At 39.2% G+C, this 18,648-nt stretch overlaps 2 protein-coding genes across 2 annotated transcripts in view; both read right to left on the bottom strand.

Moving 5' to 3' along the window:
- Positions 1–14,045, bottom strand: part of LOC130179228 (receptor-type tyrosine-protein phosphatase N2-like) — a 231,040-nt gene extending 216,995 nt beyond the window's left edge. The window contains exon 1 of the mRNA XM_056392074.1: positions 13,749–14,045. Coding sequence (XP_056248049.1) covers positions 13,749–13,842 — 94 coding nt within the window. The 5' untranslated portion in view covers positions 13,843–14,045. The remainder of the gene's footprint in view (positions 1–13,748) is intronic.
- A 1,570-nt stretch (positions 14,046–15,615) lies between these two features.
- LOC130179220 (tripartite motif-containing protein 16-like) lies at positions 15,616–18,119 on the bottom strand. Its single transcript, XM_056392062.1, has one exon. It carries the CDS (start codon positions 18,064–18,066, stop codon positions 16,450–16,452), a length of 1,617 nt encoding a protein of 538 aa, XP_056248037.1. The 5' UTR covers positions 18,067–18,119; the 3' UTR covers positions 15,616–16,449.
- Between the last annotated feature and the right edge of the window lie 529 nt (positions 18,120–18,648).

Here is an 18,648-nt window from a genome sequence, read left to right as displayed (position 1 = left end):
TACCATACTGTACTATACTACACTATACCATACTATACTATACTATACTATACTACAACAGCTGCTTTCCCCTCTCCTTCTACTGATTACACAGTAGCTTCTACTGTTGCTGCAGCTGCTACTACAGTACTACTACTGAATGTATACTAAGCTGCTACATCTACTGCTACTTATAGTAGTACAACTCCCACCACTACTACTACTACTAACCTACTTCTACTACTTTCAATATGACTATTATTACTATCACTTCTACTACTAAACCCACCAATCTACTTGCAAGTAGTAAATCTGCTATCTACTAAATTACTGCTTCTACTACTACTACAGTATCTATTAAACTACTCATTTTCCTACTGACCATACTACAGCTACTAAACTACTTCCTCTATTTACTTCTACTACTTCTACTAAGATTACTTCTACTACTACTATATCTATTGTTGCTACATCTACTCATGTACGTCTTCTACTTCTTAGACTACTTCTGCTACTAATGTATTTGCTGCTTCATCTACCACTACTACTACTTCCTCTACTAAACTACTACTATGACTATTACTACTATTACTACTACTACTACTTCTACTGCTTGTCCTGCTATTATACTATTACAGCTATTGCTACAATTACAACTTCAGCCTGTTCTGTCAACATACAAGTACTACTATTATAGCACTTCTACAATTATTTCCATTACTAATATACTATTAAGTACAAGTACTGCTACTAATAGTGCTTGTTCCAATACTTCTGGTATATACAAATTAGCATTTTAAAATGTTTATTTAGCTAAGTATGTACTAATGATGATAGCAATCAATTGCATTCATAATATATGCACTCAGGTGGGTGCATACACACAATCACACACACACACACACACACACACACACACACATTGGGAAAATATGCCAAGGACTGTTACAGGCAGGGTGCCTCACAAAACGATGGGATATTGTAACCATGGCAACACTTGCCAGTCCCTGAGTTTCTCTCCAGGGATCAAAGAGTGGCAGTGGTTACCTCCCCTCATCTCTCTCCCATCACTCTGTGAGCTCCTGTTTTCATTTTTTGGTTTAATTTTTTTTTTTTTTTTTTTAAATCTTTGTACATCCGTTCCCTGGATGGTTTGCTATGCATGCATGCTCTGTGTTTAGCAACACAATTACACAGCTGCACACATTCACACCTGGGGGCTAACCACAAAAACAGCTTTTGGGCACCGAGCAACTCGACTGAAACCATTTTTGAGTAATTCAAGAGCACCCAAGCATCAGCAGTTAGGCTAGAGCAGAGCTGAGCTCATTATTCATCCACCTCTACTGCCCAGACTTCTCCAGCTGAACACTTCTCTGTTACAAACCTGCTGCTGCAGCCCTCAGGGAGGTGATGACGCCAACAGTACCCAAAAACAGCACCTAAAGAACCAACATGGCCATTAAGGGAGTAGATAAAAGATGTCTGTCATTGTTAAACTGCTAAAGAACTGTGCCAGTGGTGGCTGCTATAGCGACTGAATTTCCAACTGCTGCCAGGAGAATATTGACGCTAACTTAAAGCACAAGGTTTCTATCCTCTTTTAGTAGTTAAATGTAGCCAAACTACCATGTGTCTTACATTACACAGATGTAAACAAAAATAGGCTAGTCATTTCTGAATACTGTCCCTCTTGATGAAATGTCAATTGTCCCTAGCAGATTTGATCAGCTGTAGCTAGCTAGCGAGTAAAGCTAACTCCTCATCCTCTGACTTAATGTTTCCAGCTATAACTAACTAGGATTACCGTTTTGCAGTTGTATGCCTCTGCCAACAACTCATGTAATGTAGTGAAGGTAGTAAGTTTATTGTATCATAATTAGCATATGCATTCTTCAGTTATGGCCTAAAACCTGTTCGGTGAGGTAACAGCTGACTTTGACCTTTGACCACCAAATTCTAATCATCCTTGAGTCCAAGTGCATGTTTGTGCCAAATTTAAAGAAATTGACAGCGCGGATGCATAAATACACGTCTTCAATATAAGGACATTAATATGAACAAGGTAGCTACATAATGTAAATAGCTGAAAGAGTGTCCCATAGTTACACAGGCCTATGCAGGGTGAAAGGTCAATATCCTAATATCCTAACCACATGTTATTGGCTGCGTGATTTTGTAATGTTCCAGCTGGCTCAAAAACCACATAAAAGGGTCTTAACTATGTACACAACGGCTACGTATGTAATATGCTAAAATACCGATGCTAAAGCTACATGTCAAGGACAAAAGTCAGTATCATCATCAGATGATGATTCATTTAAGGTTGATGTGTAAACACCAGTAAACAGCATTGCTCCTGTACTGCAGTGTACAGCTTCTTAACCCTTCCACTAAAGTAGGCTACAATTTTATTTAAAAAAATAATATAATTAAAATATAACCCTGTGTGATGACTAGCACTCACTTGGAAATGCAACAGGCCTTTTCACAGCAAACATTTTAAAGTCAAAAAGCGCAGGTGCGACTAATAACATTGACAATGTTTCCTGTAATTAGGTGGACTCAGAGTCTCACCTGTGTGTCACTACAGTACATTTCTCTAGGATAATTGCAGAAAATCACTTATTACGTTTTCATATTGGCTGTTATGTTGCACCACACAGGTTTAAATTGCAAAACAAAAATAAAACCACTTAAACACACTAGAGACTCCTGCCTCTAACCAAACAGCAGTCGCTTTCACCTTTAAATCTGCACTTGCTGTCAAGCTTTCTGAGCAACATCTCACTTTTGTCAGTGCGACCTCATTTTTTGTTACCCAGTATACTGTCTGTAACGGGGACAATATCAGAGTGAAGTGATTTGCCATAAGCTTGTGTTGTTTGCTGGATATCCATTATGTTTCTGTTTTGGTGTAATGAAAGTGAGAATCACCCGAGGCTGTATTTGTTTACATCTCTGTGGAATAAAATAGGCAGTAATCACAGTAGTTTCCAGCAGACACATCCTTGTTAGAAGCAGAAACATGTAACACAGAGATGATGTTTACAAAGAGTCAGAGTTTCATTACAGCAGCTTTGGGGCATTCATGCAGCGTTTGGGCCAATTTCTCCAAAACAGCATAATAAAAGCAAAAATATACAAGCAAGGGAATACACGGAGGCTTCCGATGGGAAAGGGAATCATAACATTTGAATGCAAAATACTGCATACGTATTTTGGCAAAATATGTTTCCTGATATTCATTATCTAATATTTTAAAAACACAGAAAAATTTGTAATTACATCCAGTGAAATTATTACTTGGTAAAGCGATCAAAGCAGCAGATGAATTTTTATTTTCATGCAGTAATTATTTCCTCAGCATTCTTGAAATAGTGATTCTCTTTCTTTTAATGACACAAGTTATTTAACGTTTAATAGTTTTGTTTATCATTAATTGTACTTAATTGTACAAGTAGCCCTGTTTTGAAACATATACATATACATGAACACCCATAATAAAATGGTTATTGTTCTTCAACAATAGGAAGAAGTCAGAATTAGAAGAAGTCAGAATTAGTGTAAGTAATATTAAAAACCAAAATTAAAATTTTTTCCTTAGTTTTATTTAGAAATTTCACAGTTTAGTTATGTATGCATCCATATTGCAAAGTAAGCAACTGTTGTTGAAGTCTTGTTGGTATCAAAAATGGTTTACACAGATAGAGTAGGTGGTGACAATCCTCCCTCCTTGCCGGGGGTTACTGTTTACATAAGGACATTTATTGTCATAAGTTTAATAGATTATAAACTATACATTCTAATTATAAAGTTATAGGTGCCAAAGTGGAACCAAAGTTCCTTAAAAGTTTCTTTTTTCCATTTCACTTCAAGATAAGAGTGCTCTCCAGCCAGTTAGAAGTGGACGATACGGCTTTGGACTTTTGCTGCCAGAGTTTCTTTGCTCTGTGGTTTCATCACTCCACGCCAGCAGAGTGTAAAATAGGTTTGCAGTATTGCGCTGTGGACTGTCGGCGATGCGGGAGGATCGGAATTTCAATCAGCTTCACCCTGTGAGCAAAGAGCAGCGTCCAGGCTGCGGCCTTTAATGCCTCCTGGCAGGACCATTACAAGCTGCGCTCACAGAAGAGAAAAGGCACCACATTTCCCATAAAGCCATCTGCCACCTGCTTCTCCCAAGCGATGAATGATTAAACTGTGAGCGGTCACCTTATGTGATGAAGCCGATCATTAAGCTGATCATGTAAACTTTTTTTTACTGTATGTCATATGGAGATTTTCACAACTGGGTTGTGTATTTTTTGAACCAAATTTTAGACGAAAAAATAAATAAAAACAATACATAAACAAACAGTGGAGGGGTATATAGAGTGCCTTACTGCTTCTCCCGCTCTCTCTCTATCACCCAGTTCATATAGTTGACCACAAGCCTAAATTAGGCTTATTTAAAATTGAGCTTCTTTTGATTAATGCACAGTAATTGTCCCTGTCAAATTGACTCATGAAATAAAAACAAAATAAATTGTCAATGAATTAGTCCTTGTAACTTTGCCTCTCTCTCAACAGAGAAGCTTGGACTTCTTTGACTTCTACTTCCTCAAGTGTCCTCTAACCTTTTCTGTTTTCCACCACACAATGTTATCTCTGCAGGCGTGTTCACATGTCGGGACAGTTGATAACAAGTCAGGGTCGCACACTGAAGAGAAAGCCTTTTAAAAACATTTTCCTGTCTTTAAAGTTTTATTTTTAGTTTGTCTAAAAGCCGACTCACTTTCAGGTTTTTCCCATGGCTTTTTTCCTAATAGGCTGTCTGTGTGTTGTCTATCTATATGTGTTGAGACTTGTTTTCCATTGTGTACCATGCATGCAGTTTGTTTCTTTGTTTTTAAGATGACGCCAATCCAATTTGTTTCGGCCCCAGCTCCGACAGAAACGATCACTCACAGCAACATGCCACCTGACAATTTAGACCAACACAAAGGAAAAGGATTTGGAAGCAGAAAGCAGTATTTGATAATTTTTTTATTCTGTTGCAGCCGAGCAGAGGAAATCCATTTGTCGATTAGGAGGTGTGTGTGAACGGCCCCGTGCCTAAATTGGCAGTAATCTCTCTTTGTCTTCCCGTCCTCCGTCTCCTGCAGCGACAAAACAACCACCTCTCTCATCCTTTTTATCTCCTTTCCTCTCATCCTCCGCTCTTCTTCTCTTCCACTGATTGTTCGCAGCCGAAGCACTGATCCATCCATCTGGTTGAATGAAGCAGCAGTTTTGTATTCAGAACTGTCTTTTACTGTAGCTCTCAGCTGCTGGCTTCCTGTCTGCCTTGATTTTTCCAACAAAGAATCAAAGTTTCTGTTTTATGGAGCTTCAGTAAATCACCTGCAGTGCTGTGTTGTGCTTTGATTACATGTTGTGGATGTGAAGCATGTGAACATCATTAATCATTTTTGTGTAGGGACAGATATTGCGTTTGCGATACGAGTCATAATTTCATTTGTTTTTGTATTTGATTTTCACTGAAAAAAAAAAAAAAAAACATGACAATGATGTAATTTTCAAACAAGCATGTTCCCTAATGTCTGGAGAATATGATTTGGAGACTGGGGGCATCTCTGTTGCATTACAATGTGTGTGTGTGTGTCTGTGTGACATTTTATCTTTATCAAAAATTGCAGCTCCTGTGATTTGGATATTGCACTTGGCCATAGTGTGATTTCAATAATATTTAGATTAATTGTGCAGCCCTATTTCTGTGTAATATAACTTGCATTAAAGAAAAAGGTATGATGCCATATCCTAACACTTTTGCTTGAAAATGTTGGAGGTAAAATAGAAAGCATGTGTGCCTGAAACGATGGTGATAATTCCTAATTCCGCAGGAGAACTAAGGTGACGAGGGTGGCAGAGTGTCCCTTGATCTTCTGCGTCATGATGGACCTCCAGTGGCCACGTTCACAATTGAAAACATTAGCACCCGATACTTTCAGGAACCTTAGGGTGTCAAATGTAAAAATTGACAAACTGATTAAGCGATGACTGAATGGAAAGACTGAGAGGCACGTGTGCTACCCTGTCTCCTGTGAATTATCTTCACATACAACTAATCTGCACTTAAACATTTAGGAATAAACGTAAACATGCTCCAAATATTCTGAGCTGTATTTCATATCACAAAAAAAACCAAAACAAATCAAGGTGATTGGTGGATGCCTGGACGTTACAATAACCACATGATACTGGAGACCGAGTTTCACATTAGGCTTCATGCTTCATTTTCATTATCAGTGTTCCCTATTTCAATATTCACCAAGACCACATCTGTTCCCAAACCTTATGCTGGGAACACACTGCTTGCGTGGCGTGTGCATGGCGGCTCTTCATTTTTAATTATTTCGGATTTATTTTTGACAGAAAAAAACACTGACTACATGCATCCGCTTAAAATGGTTAAAATATTTATATTTATATTTATTCATGTCTGTGACACATTCAGATGTCAACTGTGTAATGGTGCTGGTATGTAAAATGACATCAACAGGTCTATTTTTGCTGGGAGACACTTGACACACGTGAAAAGAAGGCAAGACGCTGAATCACATGTGTCGCATGTCCGCTCTAACTTGTTAACATGGGTGCTGAAATGAAAACCAAAACGTCAGCAACCACAACACACACACACTTAAGCAAGTGTAGGTGTCTTGAAACACGACCATAAAAACTGAATTAATACAGTTTCAGGATGTGAGGTGTATAAGAAATACTTTGTGCCAAAGATCTATCTATCTCTGAGATGTGAAAAGATGCTCAAAGAAGTGAAAAGCCTGTTTTCAAACCAGTGAATCTTAACCAGTAACAAACAGCACTCACATTTAAAATGTTTATATGTGACTACTAGCCACAGCTCCAACAAGCAGTTCTGAGCCATAAATGTTCAGTGGGAAGCTGCTGAGTGAATACAAGCAGCAGTGGGTGATTCAGCAGGAAGCACAGTAAACCCTGCAGGGCCACACAGGCACATTTCACTGAGATAAATGCTCAGAACAGATGTGGTTTCACCTGTACAGTGAGGAGAAACCACAACAGGAGGAGATACCAGTCAACACAGCCAGAAACAGCAGCCTGCAGCAGGTGCTGGGAACAAAGCAGGAGCAGAGTGACAGGCTGTTCATCACACTTTCAGCTTCTGCGCTCCGAACATTGATCCAGATTGATCAATCTATTGATGAATGTCAAGTCATTCAGAAGCATGAGCAGTGAAGTAACACAGACAAATGTGCCACCAGCTCAGATGCAGCTGGACTTCACTACAGGATGATCACGTCAGGTTTATAATCACAGTGAGTGTTTTCTAAATCCTCCCTAATCGTCAGCTTTTAACAGGAAAACCAGAGAATCACAGCTAAACCCATTTGGAGCCAACAAGAATCCTGAGGTTCAGCAGCCAAACCAAACATCTACTGTGTCATTTAAAAAAACGAAGCCAAGCTTCTTGTTTGTTCAGTGTTCTCTGAATGGTAATTTGTACGATTTAGATTTAAATCAGAAACTGATCTGGGCTTCGGCAGGAACATGTCATATCTCCATGCAGTCCAGGCCAAAAATATCACACATGGCGGGAAATATTGCAGTAATCAATATTATTGAATATCGGCCCAAGACTAATCCGACCAAAGAACAAGTAAACAAGATTACACAGGAACAGACCAAGGAAGCCATGATAATTCATGAAGCACAGGTGGCTTCTCAGATTTTTAACATGTGACAGTTATTGAAAACAGTTTCACCCTTCTGTTTTAATTTGGAACAACAATAAATTTGTGCATGTTTTCTTAAGTGAGTGTGATTATTAGTGCAGCAGAAAAAATATGTATATTGTGGTGTGTAGTTTTTTGCATTAAAAAGTATGAAACGTCACTAAATGTGCCTGGTAAGAACAAGATTTAACACAGAGACCAAAAAACAGAACAGTTGAAATTATGGGATCTCTTACTACAACTATGTTTCTGACCAATGAGCTTGCTCCGCTACTGTGACATAACAATGCTCATACACCTGCCTGTGTCCATGTCCTGCGCCCACATGTATGAGAGCACAGTTACAGTAAACCATGTCAGCAACTCGGCAGCTCTGCCCCGACCCTACCGACCAATCAGCATGTATAAAATGTTAATGAGCGTTGCCATGGTGACAGTCACACCAGGCAAACCAGCGGTGACCTTCTCCAGGTTCCAGATTAATGATTAGGAGACCTGAGCTGAACGCAGTCTCTGGGTCAGATCCCAGGAGGGACAAATCTGGCTCAGACAGACACACACAGAGGGGCTTCACAATGAAAACACACTGTGTACAATAAAGTGCAACAAACATAAATCACTGTATGGACAAACAGCAGCTGATAAGACCACACACACAAACACAAACACAGAGAGAGAGAGAGATAGAGAGAGAGAGAGAGAGAGAGAGAGAGAGAGAGAGAGACTATAGATCAGTAAAGAGCAACTGAAAGTAACAAATCATTGACAAATGTCTGCCTGTCATGACAAAAGACTCATTAGAGCTAAATGCTCATTAGAATAAACAGTGTCTGGCTGCAGCCTCATTTTTAAATCAGAGGGTTTTAAAATATACACATGACAGGATGCTCCCGCACTAAGAGGAAGTCTTCCACTGTTTTTTGTGGATGCATTAACATGCAACTCCTCAAAACTGCTCACACTGGCACATTTAAAATTTGTGTTTTCAAATAAGATATGAAATATGTCTTCACATCAGAGATGCTCACAAGTTAAGTTTTTTCAAGTCCAAGTCAAGTCTGAGTGTAGTTCTCCGGGAGGCAGACATGAGGGAGATGGCGGCCACCCTCTCTCGCCCTATGAGGAAATTCAGCACACCAGATATTTCAATGTTAATGCACCAAAAAATAAGAAAATAAAGATTGAAGAAGTCCCAAACCTCAATCTCCCAAAAGTCCTTCAAGGATGAGTCTCAGGTCAAGTTTCAAGCATGCAACTTACAAGAAATATAAAGTTATCCCCTCTGTGAAAATGTAATTTGCATATTTTTTTTTATCTGACTGATTCATCGATTATGAAATAAGCACTTGCTGAATTACACATTTTGGAATGGAGAGTTTTGCTGTAGCAGGGATATTTTATGATCTTATCTCATGTTAAACATAAAATCTGAACCTCAAGTAACTCCAGTTGTCAGATAAATACAGTGGAGTAAAAACTACAGTAACCTAACCAAGCCATGACCGTTATTATAGTAACCATGGAGATGAAGGTCCGGTACATCACTCTCAGTACAGTCCGCGTGTTTATTATTGTAACCATGACAATCAAGGTCCCGAATGCCTGCTGCCATAGGGGTGCTATTTCATTCTATTGCTTTAAACTGGATATTTGTTGCAGGAGTTCAGATTAACATTTTTAAAAACCAGTGGCTTTTGGTCCTGCACAACCAAAATGTCCACACAGTTCCACAATGTTCTGTGAAATGACATAGTGACATGATCAGACTTAGTTAGAGCTGAAGGTCAAACAGACTGTTAATGTTATCCTGAGGTTTTCGTTCAAAACTAATTCTGAGATTGATCATTTCTCTCCAAATTGAAACTGAACCCAGATGATCTTCAGGGTTGGAGGTAAATGTATCTGACCACCCACTCTTTCTTTCCGGTGTGCTGCCTCACTGCTAAACTGCTTTCTGCTTCTAAATTCAAATTTGTGTTAACTATTCCAGGCACGGAAGCCTGTCTGACTTTAAACAAACAGATTGTGCATTTTGAGACTCCCCCACATGTTTAAATAAGACGTGTCAACCATGAAAAAGCTATAAGCTGAGATGTTGAACAAACTACACAGAGGAGTAGATCTGACAACAGATGTAGTGATACATAAACTGACCTATGACCTCCAGTCGAGGATCAACAGGATCAGAGAGATAAATAAGTTTCTCTTTATTCTATTGTTTCCCTTATTTTGATCATTTTCTTCTGCATAAAAACCAAACTAAGTCCGAACTACCGTGAAATGCAACAAGGTCACTGTGAAGTCACTGTTGAGTACTGCAGACAAATCACAGCTCCTTATGAATATTTCATTGTTATGAGAATTATGATAGGTGTACAGCAGTACCACAGGAGACTAAAAATGTCGAGAAAGTACAATAAGGTCACGATATCCTCACGACAGAGTGCCACTATGAGTCCCTGAAGGGATATTTCAGGAACTTTTTAAATACTGTAAGAATATTATGTGCACAAGGTCTCTATATAGTCACTTTTGATTAAAAATTTGAATATACAGTTCCCTTGAGGAGCACTTTAAGATATTTATAGGGGTTCTCTCAACTCACTCCACGTTTGAGTTCATACAATCTGTGTTTAAAGATTTATTTTATTTTTTCTTTCTTATGAGGCTTGTTAAAACAATGTCAAAGCAGGGAATGTCACTTGTAGGTGATAAGCTTGGGACGAGCCCGAAGACGAGCTGGAAGCTGCAAAGACTGGTGAGAGCAGTGTTTCCGCCGGCTCAGTCTGAGAGAGTCAAGAAAGAGCAAAAACCTTAAGACTTGAGCAGACCAAACACTGAAGCACTGGTCAGTAATGACTGGATTTCTGGAGGTAGACGACCCTACAGACCCTGCAGCAACCATGCCAACTGTGACGTGTCCTTGTACCAAAACAAACATGGACGGCTACCAGCAGCTTGCAGTGTTTATATGCAGTGAAAAGGCTAAAAAGGAGAAAGAAAGCGCTTTGGTTTTGGTCAGATCTTGGATGGAGAGGCGTATGGGACAGTATAGTCTACAGAGGGAACTGGAGGTGGGCAGTCTCCCTTGGGCAACACAAAACTGATTTCAGCCGCAAATATCAAACATGTTTAAAAAATCTTTATGTGAACAACTGGCAGCAACTGGATCTGAAGACTTGAAGATAAAAATATTTACATATAACACACTATATGATTTTGTCTGACCAACGTCAAAACCAACTGACCCAGACTGGAACAGACCTGGTTCAACTTGGTACCATCAGTCGTCATGGCGATAGCTTTTAACGCAATTTTATTGTTATGGTTCACTCTCGCCGCTCTCGAAGCAGCGTTTTCAGACCCACAATGCAACTTTTCAATGATAAACCTCTGACAAACCCGCTGTACTCTACCTGCTCCGAGACCAGCTGGTGAACAACGTGAAGCATTTAGCAGCTAAAGAACCAGATATTTCCCTCAGGAGTGACTTCAGTGGAGGCCAAAAACAGAGCTAAAACACAAACACAACTGTTGCTCCAGTAACTGCTGGATGTGTAATCCAGCAACTAAAAGGTTCACTATATAAACTTAAAACTTATGGATCAACAAAACATTGGATCTTCACATGAGAGACATTTCTTTCCCGTCTCAAACCAATATTCATCGTTGTGTCTTTTAACCATGAACACAGTTGCTCTATAACCTTAACCCTGTGTTTATTTTTGTAACCATGATGTCAAAGAACCTTTAATCTTAACAAAATACTTATTTTAACTCAAGCCATGAGCTTTCCCTAAACCAAACCACGTTGTTTTTGAGCATAGACTAGACAACACCCCTATGGGTTGTATCAGAGGGTAGGGAAGAAAAGCCTATGTGGTCAACGCTTGATGGCTCAAGACAGGGCCAATTAATTAGCTAACAATGCACAACCCTGAACATATATGCATTAAATCAAAGTGTCAAAACCACTGGAGATGGATGAACCAGTGGCTTTTGTGGCCCCCCCCCCTCCCTAGGCAGTTGCCCCTTTAATATAGCCTTGGGTCAAACAGGTTAGGAGCCACTGCCACATGCTACAATAATGTAGCAATAAAGTGCAGTAAAGTAAATATTACATAACTGTAATACTCTGCTTGTCTGAGCTAGTTGGCAGCATTATAGTATATTTTCAAGACCATGGTTAAATTATAGGTATCAGTGATATGACAAGAGAAAAGAAAATGCCATGAAATGTCAAAATGGTACAATAAACTAAAAGACCCTGAAGAGTTATTGAAGGATTAGTGTAAAATCTGATCACTAAACCATACGCATCGTTAACAGAACAGTTACCTACTGTACCTTCTGTAGAATATATGTGTGTTGTTTCTAAGTGTAAATGACTAAATAGAGTCTGAAAGCCGCAGCTCCGAGCTCTCTGTTGTTTTGCTGCTCGTCTTCTCGGCTGAGTCTATACTGTGACTGCCATACTCTCTGTTTGCTGGTTATGTAATCTGAAGGAGGGGGGGGGGGTCTGGACACACACACACACTCTCCTCCCTCTCAGCACAAGCTTCTTCCTGCTCTTCCTCCTCCACTCACCATCTTCTACAACACATCTCTGCATCAGTCATCCTGCGGGATCCGATTCTCAAATCAGTGGGGGAATATTAGGTATCAGCTATTTATAGACTGCATGAGAAAAATTAATGTCAACAGTCATCATACACACACACACACACACACACACACACACACACACACACACACACACACACACACACACACACACATACACATACACGTACTCAATCGATAACTGGCTCTGTAAAGAGCACAGAGCTAGAAATTGGAGAGTGTATGTATAAGCTCATTTTTCATTGCTTTGCTTTGATGTGATCACTGACTATTGTTGTTGCCTCCTCTTGTCTACAAGCGAGTGTACACACACCCATTCCCTATTATCAGTGAGGTTTAATATTTGGGACTACTGTTAAATTCTAATTATGTTCCTGCATCATTTCTACATTTTACTTGATTTATTGTATAACCGTTTATATTTAGCTTTCTTGAATTATTTTTTTTAATCTTTTTTATTATTTTGTATTTAGTTTTTTAATTAGTATTTCAGCTAGTATTATGCTACTGTGTACATTTTATTTTGTACATTTCATTTGTATATCCATTAAATGTATATTTTTCTTATATATTTTTAGTTTAATATATATATATTGTTAATATTTTAAATAGCTAATATACTAAATTTTTTATTTTAACTTTTTTTGTTAGTATTTTATTTCTATAATTTATTTTGAAAATATCACTTGTATATATTTTTATTTTTACTGTATTGAAATTATGGCATTCCTGAATTATTTCAAATATTTTGAGTTTCATACTATTTTCACTATTAATTTTCCTTATTGTAAGTTCAAATATAGGCTTCAAGACCCTGTTACCACGTCTTTTCTATTATTTTGTGGCCTATATTTAATTTATTTTATTGTATATGTTTTCAATTATGCAATGTTTATATATTACGTGCTATGAATCATTCACAGAATTTAAAATATTTTTAAAATTATTCAATTATATTATTATTTTTGTATTTTAATATTTTTTTACAATTACATTTTTTGTTACAAATAGTCCTGGATGACAGATGTAGGCCTGCGTAGTACAATAAAGGCTAATTTCCCTGTATTTGCTTCATCCTGCAGTTTACTGCACAGCAGTGACTTTATGCTGCTCTGATAATAATCCTGTGAGGTTTTGTACATTTGCAGTGGATCTCTCTGCTGAAACGTTATTGCAGGATCACAGTGTTTGTTTTTCCTCGGCTCAGGTGAAGCTGCAGCGAACCAGCCTGCCGGTTGCTGGCAGCTCCGCTGGTACAATATTGACACAGATCAGGCACAGAAATAGACTCCACGGTCTGTTCTGCAAAATGGCTCTGAGGAGCACCGGAGACGCAGCTACGGTCACGTTATCATTAAGAAAATAATCATCCGTTAATGTACTCACCGAATCTTCTGTCAGCAGAAGCGGGGGAGCAGCTCAGGGAAGCCAGGAGCAGGAGGAGGAGGTGGTGGAGGAAGGAAAAAGGCAAAGGTTTCATGTCTCTTCTGGGTTATTCTCTCAAAGTGTTAAAAGGCCATTTCTCCTTTGGTTCGTCCTCCTTTCCGTTCAGAGTGGCTCCTCCGCGGCTGGAGGAGCAGAGGAGAGCCGGAAGGTGGATGGATGTAGGAGGAGAGGAGAGAGGATGCAGGGCGTTTCTACTGCTGCTGCTGCTGCTGCTGCTTCTCCTGGAGGCTCGAGCTCTAAACAGTGAATTAGCAGTTAGACATGGTACATCCGGTGTGGAGTTCCAAAATAAACGTCTGAAAATTACAGTAATCTGGAGTTTTGGAGAAATAATATGCAAAGTGGAAACTGTAAGTGGATTCAAGCTGAAAATGATGTGTATTTATATAGTACTTGTTTACAACAACAATCACAAGGTAATTCGAATGTAAATTTTATAACCTGTACATTAGACAATCATAAAACAATGTTATTTATAAGAAAACGTGTAAAACATCAGTAGTTCTGTTTTCAAAAATAAAGAGGTTTCTGTTTTGTTTCCTAAAATTGTTTTATTTTATTTTTGCACATGCTCTTTTAATGTGGTCCATTTTCAAAATAAAACCCCTACAGACAAACACATAAGATAGGCTAGCTTATGTGCTTTAATAGAAAACAGGAAGATTTGTAAATCTTTTTTTGTAGTCTTGACTCTTGTTGCCAGCATTGTGGGTTTCTGAAATGATGAAAAGTATAAATTAAATATTAAAGATATTAACACAAGAGGACTGGTAAACAAAAGATAATAATAAAAGCTAGAATTGTTGCTTTAATGTTAAAGTGTGTTGTCACAGCATGTACTCTGAGCTACAATTCACTGGAGCTCCTGTTGCTTTAAGGGGAAAAAAGTAATAGATTAGACCATTTTTGTTTTTTGGTAAGTCACCAAAAGGAAGTGATTTTATATTGTTTTCAACGAATCATAAACATCCATTTTATACATTTCTCCATGGTATTTTCAGATTAACAGTAAAAAAAGGTTTGCCCCATACTGTGTGTGTCAAGTCAGGGCCAATAAAAGTGCCTACATTGAATAAAATACAATTACTTGTCCTGAAATTATGAGTATACATGAATGAGAATAACTAGCTTTTCTCTGGAAACTGAAAACAAATACAGTTATAGTGGTGTATTTCCCCTGGTGCTATGGTGTGCCATCAGGTCAAGCAAGGCAAGCAGTTCTCGCCCAGTTAAAGCTAAAAACAGACATCAGTCAGAACGATAGTAAAGTTCTGATGCGGATAATCCTGGGATCTTTGATGGGTGAGGAGCAATAGCCAAAGTGTGCTTGTCAGATGATATTGCATGCATGCGCAGACGTGTGTGGAAACTAAACAAATTACATGTTAAGAAGCAACAGTACAAATAGCAGGACAAGAGCAATTTATACTGATTTATCATGTCTTTGCAAGATATGCTGTAAATTTGGAAGTTTGAGACAGAATATTGTTACAAGAGTACCACAGCTCCTTTCAGGAATAGCTCAGTACAAAGGTGGTGTGTGTAGCAGAGAGAGAGAGAGAGAGAGCTAGAGAGAGAGAGAGAGAGAGAGAGAGAGAGAGCGGTGAGGCTGGTGACCGCTATTTTGCTAGTTAGTTAGCAAATAGCAGTATACCTGTGAATGTAGCAGTGTGACAAATGTGCAATAGGCTGTTTGTACCATAGCTACAGCTACAGCTACAACTACAGTTACAGCTGTGTTGTTTTTTAAAATAAAACAAGAGGCAACATGTCTTCAAACTGGCATTTAAAGGGTTATAATCCTGAAAACTAATAAACATTTGGTAGGTTTGAGCAGAACTGGAGTGGTTTAAGAGATGTATGCAAAAAAAGCAGAAGAAAATATTGATATAAACAGAATATTGAAAAAACAACAGAGGATATGAGATATTTCCCTCATAATACATGATGGAGGGATGTGACATTGTTTTATATCAGTCTTTTATATCAAGACATTTCTCAAAAGCAGAATATGATCAGGGTGACTTTTGAACACTGGAAATAAATCATGTACTCATCCTGGCAGTAGCCCCCGTGGCACTCAAAATTTCCCTGGAATTTTCTAGTATTTTATCTGTTACGTTTTGTTCTTCAAATAGAGTGACAGATATTGGATGAGTGTTTGAATCCATTGTTTTTTTTAATGTGAAAACTCGTTACCAAGTTCACTCACTTCATTTTTCTGCTGGAATGTGACACAGTTATACTAGCATGAATCATATCTGAATCACTATGTACTAATACTTACTAAAGTTTCTCATCAGCTTAAAAACATGGTCTGAAACATGTGAACAAACTGAGCTGAGGAGCTTTAACCTTCACTACATCCCTGGTCAGGTGGATGAAGGCGCCCTCTTGTGTTGTGCATCAGTTTCAGATTTCAGTTGTTCACCTGCTGTGATGTTCACTGCAGGAAGACGAGTAAAAACTTCATTCAGCCTTTGGCAGCTTTAAACAACATCAGTAAAAACACATTTAGATACATGCAATATCACACTTCACACAGCGGTCACACCCTGTAACAATGATGCTGCATTCAGGTCACATGGGAAAGATGGAAGACAACCAAACGCAAACCAAATGCACCTTAAATGACCTTTGTCTATTTGAGTTTACACAACTGAGCTGTGTCTTCATAAGAGGAAACCCAAACTCCAGCATAGAGAGGCTGAGTGAATGTGGTCTGGACTCTGTGGAGGAGAGTCATGGTTTCAGAGACGCTGTAGAAGGACAGAACACCTGCTCTGTGATCCAGGTACACTCCTACTCTGGAGGACCGAGGACCTGAGACTGGAGTTTTGATGTTGTTGTAGAAGAATATATAATCATTTTGGTTGCAATTTAATGCCCAAGATTTGTTATTGCATCCAAACACACATTCATCCGAGCTCCCTGCTCTGCTGATATTCTTGTATGCAACTGCTACAAAAACTTTTCCTCTCCACTCCACCTCCCAATAACAACGTCCAATCAGACTCTCTCTACTCATGACCTGATGCCATGTAATGAATCTATCTGCATGACAAGAATAAGACAGACATTGTCTAGTGTCATCCAGTGTGATTTCCTGTGAATATTTTAAGAAGTCAGCTCTGGTCCTGGGCTCTGGTTGTGACAGTGAAACATCCACTTCAGTCACTGTCAGTGAGATGTTTGTCCATGTGTCCCTCAGAATGTCCTGTAGTTTATCTCTGAGCTGTGACACAGCTGCTGTCACATCCTCAAAGTAGCTCAGAGGACGGATATTGATGCTGGATGAGTCTGTAGATTCACTGAGTCGTGACAGTGAGGGGTAGTTGTGTAGAAACTGGGTGTGATCCTCTGTGTGTGAGAGCTGCATCAGCTCAGCGTCTTTCCTCTTCAGCTCAGTGATCTCCTGCTCCAGCTTCTCCTGAAGCTCTTTGACTCGACTCACTTCAGTTTTCTGCTGGGATCTGATCTGCTGCTTCACATCAGAGCTTCTTTTCTCCATGAGACGGATCAGCTCAGTGAAGATCTTCTCACTGTCCTTCACTGCTTCATCAGCAGAGCCATTGATGGCCTCCACCTCCTGTTGAAGCACCTTCACATCTTTGTCTCTGTCCTGGATTCTCTGCTGGATTTGTTGTCGACTCAGCTGGAGCTCTCTCTGCCTCTCAGTCCTTTCTGCTGCAGCTGAGACTGTGTCGTGGCCTTTATGTTCATCCACAGAGCAGAGATAACAGATACACTGCTGATTAGTGCGGCAGAACATCTTCATCACCTCATCATGACGAGAGCAGATGTTCTCCTGGAGCTTCTTGGAGGGCTCCACCAGCTTGTGTTTCTTTAATGGAGCTACATCGTAATGAGGCTGCAGGTGTTTCTCACAGGAGGAGACCAGACAAATCAGACAAGACTTGACAGCTTTCAGTTTTCTCCCAGTGCAGAAATCACAAGCCACATCTTCAGGTCCAGCATAGCAGTGATCTGCAGGAGCAGCTTGGAGTCCAGTCTTCTTCAGCTCCTCCACTAAATCTGCTAACATGGTGCTTTTCACCAGGACAGGTCTTGGTATGAAGGTCTTCCTACACTGAGGGCAGCTGTGGATTTTCTTCTCATCCTCTTTATCCCAGTGGGTTTTAACACAGTTGATGCAGTAGCTGTGTCCACAGGGAATAGTCACCGGATCCTTCAGTAGATCCAGACAGATTGAACAGCAGAATCTCTCTTGGTCCAGCTGATTTCCTTGCTGCGCCATTTCACCTCCTGAGAGTCAAAGTCAAATAGTTTCACTTTCTCTGAACAGAAACAATCTCTACCCCTTTGCTCCTGTTAATTTGCTGCAGTGTTTGACACTTATCATCTCCTGTAGTTCATAACATGTTGCCCACACCCATCCTCATACTTACAGATCTGTGAGGGGGAGGGAACAAAGAAATCTGTTGCCTGTGTGGAGCTTGATGAGTGCTGTTTGTTAGAGGCAAGGTGTGTTATCTTTCATTCACAACCTGCAGTAAGAATTATGACTCAGTTAACATAGAGAAGTTGCACTTTGAGCTATCACAGTGATGTGATATGTATTTCCACTGCTAACACTTCTTGGCTGCTACATCAACATTTTTTTCATTTTATTGTTGTATTTTGCCTTTAGCACAGTATCTAACTTCGTAGCTGGTTTTGATAAGTAAATGAAGCAAATATTCTGTTATCAGAAAGTCAGTTCCTCATATTTTCTTTTCCTTGATAGAAATATGAATTCAGTTCCAATTATAGGGAGCATTTCACTGAAGGAACTAAATATTTATCTATTGCCCAGTTACTAATAGAAACGTTATTACTG

Source organism: Seriola aureovittata, chromosome 12 (genome assembly GCF_021018895.1).
Source record: "Seriola aureovittata isolate HTS-2021-v1 ecotype China chromosome 12, ASM2101889v1, whole genome shotgun sequence".
Lineage (NCBI taxonomy): Eukaryota > Metazoa > Chordata > Actinopteri > Carangiformes > Carangidae > Seriola > Seriola aureovittata.
The sequence above is the reverse complement of the archived record's forward strand: the minus strand, read 5'-3'. Positions and strand labels throughout refer to the sequence as shown.